We start from the raw sequence: 6,908 nt of genomic DNA on the forward strand, positions 1-6,908 counted from the left end.
TTGGTGTGGATTTTCATTGACTTATGCTTCTTCTTTTCTTTCCTTATTTTGGTCATAAAGGAAATTTCAAAGAAGAGCGGAAAGGGTAGAGGAAAACAAATCGAGGGAGGGGGTTGCGCAACACAATTTTGATTTGGCATCTGACCTATGGTTATTGAGAATGACTTAATAACAATATATAGTCATTCTAGTGCCAATTAATTAATATTGTCTTTTTTATTTTATAATAATACAAAAAGTTTATAAAACCCTGTAAACTCTATGCAAAAGTTTATGAAAGTCTATAATAAATTATATAAAAGTCATTGAAACTCTGTGAAGTTTATAAAATTAAGTTTTATGTTTTTTTAATTATTTTGCTAAAATAAATAAATAAAATTAGTGTCCCTTGCATTATTGTTAAATAACAAGTATAACACTCTAAAGAGAGTTTGATTTCAGTCGCCGCCTTAGGCAACTATGATATGAATACTTTTTACTTGGACATCTAACATCATGCTGTAATGACCTTTTGTTCGTTCTTGTGTTTTTTTTTTTTTTTTTTGGGACCAGTAATGACTGTTTATTCTTTTTCACATCTAAATATTCAAATCTCAATGTTGACTCCACCAAAAAAAAAAAAAAAATGTAAAAGAAAAAAATGAAGATCTAAGCCTTTCTTGACAAATACAACATGACTTCTCCTATAAATACCCTGCATGTTGTTGCCCTATTTTGTCACTGCAAAGCCACCATGGCCATCTCCTCTTCCTTGCTATACTGCTTTCTTTCTCTTTGGCTAGGACATGCTGTTCATCAGCTTGAAGCTTCCCACCAAGTTTACAGAAACCTTCCAACTTATTCCCAGTTAACTTCTTCACATCATCACCCAGTTAATGAACCTTACAGAACTGGTTATCATTTCCAGCCTCGCAAGAATTGGATCAATGGTATATCTTCCCTCATATATGACCTCTTTAATCTTCCTTCTCATTTTTTTCATTTCATTTTTTTTTTTTTAATAAAAAAGTTTCTTTCACTTTTCCTTTGCGCTAACAGCTCCTTTTTTTTTTTTGCTTCTTGTGTTTGTCATTGACTTGTTCTAATTGTGGAACGAACAAATGGGTTTGTTTGGTTGCACAGATCCTAATGGTTAGTTTGTTTCTCCTCTTGTTCTGTTCCATTTCATGATGCATTGTTGGCTTGGGTACTGTCTAATTTCAATGGTACTAAGAAAGCCTTGTATTCTTCTTGTTGCAGGACCATTGATTTACAAGGGAATTTATCATTTCTTCTATCAATACAACCCCTTAGATGTAGTTTGGGGAAACATTGTCTGGGCCCATTCCACATCAACTGATCTTGTTAACTGGACCCCACATGATGCTGCTATCTACCCATCACAGCCGTCAGACATCAACGGCTGTTGGTCGGGTTCCGCCACGATCCTCCCTGGGGGCAAACCGGTGATGTTATACACAGGAATAGACCCCCAAAATCGCCAAGTTCAGAATTTGGCCTACCCCAAGAACCTCTCAGACCCATTCCTTAGGGAGTGGGCCAAGATCCCACAAAATCCACTAATGGCACCCAGCCAAGCTAATCAAATCAATGCAAGCTCATTTAGGGACCCAACCACTGCTTGGCTAGGCCCAGATAAGAAATGGAGAGTGATCATTGGAGGCAAAACGAACCAAACAGGAGAAGCTATCCTATATAGGAGCAAAGATTTCCTTAATTGGGTTAAGGCCAAACAACCACTTCACTCAGCAGAGAAAACTGGAATGTGGGAATGCCCTGATTTTTTCCCAGTTTCAATTCATAGCCAAAATGGTCTTGACACATCAAAAATTGGTCCTGATGTTAAGCATGTGTTCAAGGTGAGCTTAGACAACACTAGGCGAGAGTACTACACAATTGGGACATATAACATTGACAAGGATATCTATATCCCGGATAAGGGCTCAGTGGAGAGTGACACAGGCTTGAGATATGATTATGGCAAATTTTATGCTTCAAAAACTTTCTTTGATAGTTCTAAGAACCGTAGAATACTGTGGGGTTGGATTAATGAATCTTCAACTGTGGAGGATGATATCAAGAAGGGATGGTCTGGACTTCAGGTACAGAATTAAATAAATAGCTTTATACGCATGCATGGTAATATTATTTTTCCAGACAAATATTTATGCGAATCTAGATCGTACATTTTTAAAATGATCAATGATTCATATTCACAATTTGGCAAGTGTAAGTCCTCCTACCTACACAATTATGTCATCACTCAATACTATTTGAATGAACTTCTGCAGGCAATTCCAAGGACCCTTTGGCTTGATAAGTCTGGGAAACAATTGGTACAATGGCCAGTAGTAGAGATTGAAAAACTACGTGAAAAAGAGGTCAAGTTGCCAAGCAGTGTACTCAAGGGAGGATCAGTGCATGAAGTACTTGGTGTCACAGCAGCACAGGTGTGGGAACTTTTTTATTTATTAAAAAAAAAAATTCAATTCGGTAATGGCAGTTTGCCACGTGCATATAAAAGCACACCAACACCACTAAATCACTCTGTTCTTGGTACTATATTTTACTCATTTTCCTAACCCATTAGACTGAAATTAATTTTTCCAATTTGGTATCCTTAAATTTTGTTTTGTCATTTGTTTTACAGGCAGATGTAGAGATTACTTTTGGAATAAGTGATCTTAAGAAAGCAGAAGTGCTGGACCCAAGTTGGACAAACCCACAGCTTTTGTGTAGCCGAAAGGGTGCCTCAGTTAAAGGTGGTTTAGGGCCATTCGGGTTACTCGTATTGGCTTCAAAGGGCTTGAAAGAGTATACATCAGTTTTCTATAGAATATTCAAAGATCACAACAAACATGTGGTGCTCCTGTGCAGTGACCAAAGCAGGTCTCTCTCTCTCTCTCTCTCTCTCAACCGAACTTCAAACTCTTAACTCTGTGTATTTGTTTGTTTGGTAGGTCTTCCTTAAATAAAGATAATGATAAGACCACTTATGGGGCTTTTGTAAACGTGGATCCACTTCATGAGAAGCTCTCCCTAAGAAGCTTGGTAAGTTGCAGCAAACCAATTAAATATATATCAGTTTATGTACTCTTTATTGAAAAGTCAGTCTGCCTATGTATGTGATCATGACCTCCATGCACTGCGTTGGTGGGAAATTTCTTTTCAGTTTGAGAATCTCTTGGCCACCAGAAATCGCCATCAAACATTTGAGAATCTATGTTTTCCTTAAAAAAAGTACAAAGCATCTTCTAACATTTTGACAGACACTGCTGCATTTTCTGGTAAAAGGGTTCATCATACATGCACTTGACAGTCACTTTCCATGATTATATACGCTTGTTTCAGAAGATTCCTTCTGCATTCTACCATCCAAGTGCTATGGCCACCTAATTAGATAAAAAATTCAGAACTCCTTTCCTTTTCATCTTTTATATTTCTAATATAGAAATGCTACAGTCAATCGTGCCCAGCATGGACACATGACTAATTCATGACTATTGATGCATGTGGACTCAATATTGTAAGATTCACAAGCATCTTCGGCTAGAAATCACAGATGTGTGAGCACTCTTTTTTTTTGAGAGAAACAGAAGAGAAAAAACAAGTTACAAAAGTCCTCGATTAACACATCCTGAATGAGTCCAGGAGCATCCCAAACCCAAGAGGAAGTATTAGCCGGGGAGACTACAAAACCAGCAAGCCCATGGGCCACTTTGTTGGCTTCTCTAGGAACAAAACAAATAGAACCAAAAGACAACTCCTTAATCGAGAATCGAGAATCATCAATCAGCATACCCACATGGGACTGATCATCCCTAGGGCCCAAAACAGCCTGAATAAACCGACAGAGCATCAGCTTCCACCACAAACAGACCACTACCAAGATGTTTAGTACTCTTTCTGATTGAGTTTAGATGAATGACTCATGATGGTTGCCCATTTTACACTTAGCATTCCATGCACCACTAGACCAACTTTATGCCATGGTTCCTTTTCTTCCTTGTGCATATGCGTATACTTTTTCCCTTCATCTTTTTTCTTTTGCCTATTTCATGATAATAAATTTTTGTCCTAACGCGTTTGAAATTTTGCATCTGATGCAGATAGATCACTCTATAGTGGAGAGCTTTGGTGGAGAAGGCAAGGCGTGCATAACAGCTAGAGTTTATCCCACATTGGCCATTAATGGCGATGCCCACTTGTATGCTTTCAATTATGGAACTGAAGATGTCAAAATCAGAGGAAGTGCATGGAGCTTGAAAACAGCAAAAATCAATTGAAATATGAGTAGTGGAGAGTGCTCTTGGAAAGTGGATAATAAATATGAGAGCTTAATAATAAAATTTGTGCGTGTATGAACCGAAAATAAAAAACTTGTGCTTGTCAGTTTTTTCTTTTGCATCATGGATTCCGATTGTCTCTGTATGTAGAAGTTTTAACTATTAAAAATATTTGCTTCTGCATAATTATATAAGCTACTTGTCAATCGAGATTGCTGCAAGTATTCCACTGCCACTAACTTTGAAACAACACTGTCAGATTGTTTACTGCATAAGAATTATAAAACATGGCAAATACCCCCAAAAAAAGGCTCCTTATAGGTAAGGAATCATTCCTCCATACATACTAATCGCTATTTGACGTGTGTGCGTATATTGGTCTTGTTGTCCCTTCGGCGAGCCAATTTTTTTTGTTTTTGTCTTTTTGTATGGGCTGAACTTCCATAGGCCAATGAGGAATGACTATTTACTAGTAAGGAGCCAAGTAGTGTTCATAGCACCTGTGAACTAAAAACTTTCGACCCTTGTACATAAGGCCATAGGTTCTTGTAAAATCTTAATCTTTTTCTTGGGCCTAATATGGTGAACAATCAGATTTTCTATTGTTCTTATGTGCCCAAATAAAAGCACACTAACTTTCATTTCTCAATATTCCTCAAAGGCACAATAAGGTCGTTGGTTTTAGTGTGGCTATTCTTCTCCTCCTTGAGGTTTGTGGCCATGTTAGACAGGTGCCACAAACCCCAAGGAGTCTGATATGTTAGACAGGTGCTAAAAGCCAGATTATATGATATTAAACATAAGAAAGCGATGCATGATTGAGATATGATAAATTTTATGCCTAAAAAACTCCACAATGAGGATGCGAAGGTTGCTGTTAACTTGTATTCATGGGTTAAATTTAGGCTATTTATGATAAAAATAATTTTTCACACATGTATGATGTGATTGTAAAAATATGTTGCATTTGCTATATTCATTAAAAGAAAAAACCCTTTACTGAGCTAAAAAGCGCACTATAGCCATTAGATGACGGTTCCAAAAGCGTCAGCGACACCACTGTCAGGAAAGGGTACCACCATACTTGACACCTACTATCCGTCAAGAAATAGTGTTTCCTGACAGGTAAAATGCATCACGGATTAATAAAAACCGTCAACGAAGGCTTTTCTTGTCAATTAATAAGCATCAACAAATATATTTCCTGACATTTAATAAATCTTTCTTGATGGTTCTTAGCCGTCAAGAGTTGTACAACTGAAATTTTTTTAAAAAAAAAAAAAAAAAAAAAAAAGGAGAGCTTCCTGGATAACTAAAGTTTCCAAGAATCTAACAGCTAAATGAATATATTAAAAAAATATCATGCTGAAATTTAATATCCATTAAAGTAGAATATTTTGATACAAACATTCAAAAAACTTCTAATACATATTGAAATAAACCAAGCTATCTAGTACGATAAAACGTAAAACTTCTAACTTAGGAGCTTGACTTTCCGTAACACTTGTCTTTGTAGTTTAAGCTTCCATAAACGCATCAATCTGCCAATAGATAAGACATGAATTTTAAAGAGTTAAGAGATAAAACCAATGAAAACATCAAACTTGTCCAACACTAATGGAGTCTCATATCATGCATATATTCATTACCAGATACAAATGCCCACTTCCTTTGATTCAAATGCAGAGAAAGACTTGAAGCCAACCATGCACAAATTTGTTTATCATGCATGATTTCCAAAGAAAGCCTTTCATACAAAATCTTCATAAAAGCATCCATTAAACCTCCGTATCCAAATATATAAACTTTTCTTGGCCTCTTGAAGTACTTGACAGTAGCATTTGGGTCCAAATAATTGAACCTAATAATGATATCTATAGAAACAAAACTGTACATTTTGCATCTTAAAGTCAAAAGCTTTGGAATTAAATAACAACATCCCACTACAACAAGTGGAGAGACAAAAAAGAAAACAAAGAATTTTATGTTATAAAATGAACTGGGATATGTGCGAATATTGAGCTGCACGTAAAGTAGATGAGACACAGCATTTAACGTAAAGTAGATGAGACACAGCATTTAACGAGGTTCGGCTATGCCTACGTCCTCGGAGAGCAGCAGCAGTAACCTTTCACTATATCACATAATAGGGCTACAACTTTAGTATTTACAATATGTATGCTCACTGAATTTTCTCTCTAGGAGAATTTCTCTCTGCTCTCTTTCCTCTCTACTCACTCACCCTCTTTCTTCCTTCTCTTCCTCTTCTCTCTTTTTATCACACATTACAAGCAAATATAATGCCTATTTATAGGCAAAGCAAATGGCTTGGTTTGGTGGGTGTGTGATTTGGTTTGGTAGGTGTGTGGTTTGGTTTGGTGGGTGTGTGGTTTGATTTGGTGGGTGTGTGGTTTGATTTTGTGTTGAACTTGAATGTTAGTTGGCTATGTGGGCTTCACCCATTCTTCTTTACAACACTCCCCCTTGGAGACCACATGTCCCTAGATTGGTTGCCTCATTAAAACCTTGCTTGGAGAAAACCTAGTGAGGTAGAAAACTGATGGAAGGAAGAAAGAAGAGTACAACAATCTGTATAGCATACTTCTGGATGCTCCCTCTGAT

The 6,908-nt window shown here is 36.9% G+C and overlaps 1 protein-coding gene across 1 annotated transcript; it reads left to right on the forward strand.

The window, feature by feature from the left end:
• The first annotated feature begins 699 nt into the window (after positions 1-699).
• On the forward strand, positions 700-4,431 carry LOC117621534 (beta-fructofuranosidase, insoluble isoenzyme CWINV1-like). The gene is made up of 7 exons (XM_034352082.1): positions 700-929; positions 1,123-1,131; positions 1,240-2,102; positions 2,292-2,450; positions 2,651-2,889; positions 2,961-3,051; positions 4,110-4,431. The coding sequence occupies exons 1-7, from the start codon at positions 734-736 to the stop codon at positions 4,284-4,286; spliced, it is 1,734 nt and encodes a 577-aa protein (XP_034207973.1). The 5' UTR covers positions 700-733; the 3' UTR covers positions 4,287-4,431.
• Positions 4,432-6,908: the final 2,477 nt, after the last annotated feature.

This window comes from Prunus dulcis, chromosome 3 (genome assembly GCF_902201215.1).
Source record: "Prunus dulcis chromosome 3, ALMONDv2, whole genome shotgun sequence".
Lineage (NCBI taxonomy): Eukaryota > Viridiplantae > Streptophyta > Magnoliopsida > Rosales > Rosaceae > Prunus > Prunus dulcis.

Bases quoted from the DNA above. Each gene is read 5' to 3' on its own strand.
- LOC117621534 (XM_034352082.1), top strand. From the start codon at position 734: ATGGCCATCTCCTCTTCCTTGCTATACTGCTTTCTTTCTCTTTGGCTA. The intron at 2,451-2,650 runs GTGTGGGAACTT...TTTGTTTTACAG, and splicing joins TTGGTGTCACAGCAGCACAG to GCAGATGTAGAGATTACTTT. The intron at 2,890-2,960 runs GTCTCTCTCTCT...TTTGTTTGGTAG, and splicing joins CTGTGCAGTGACCAAAGCAG to GTCTTCCTTAAATAAAGATA.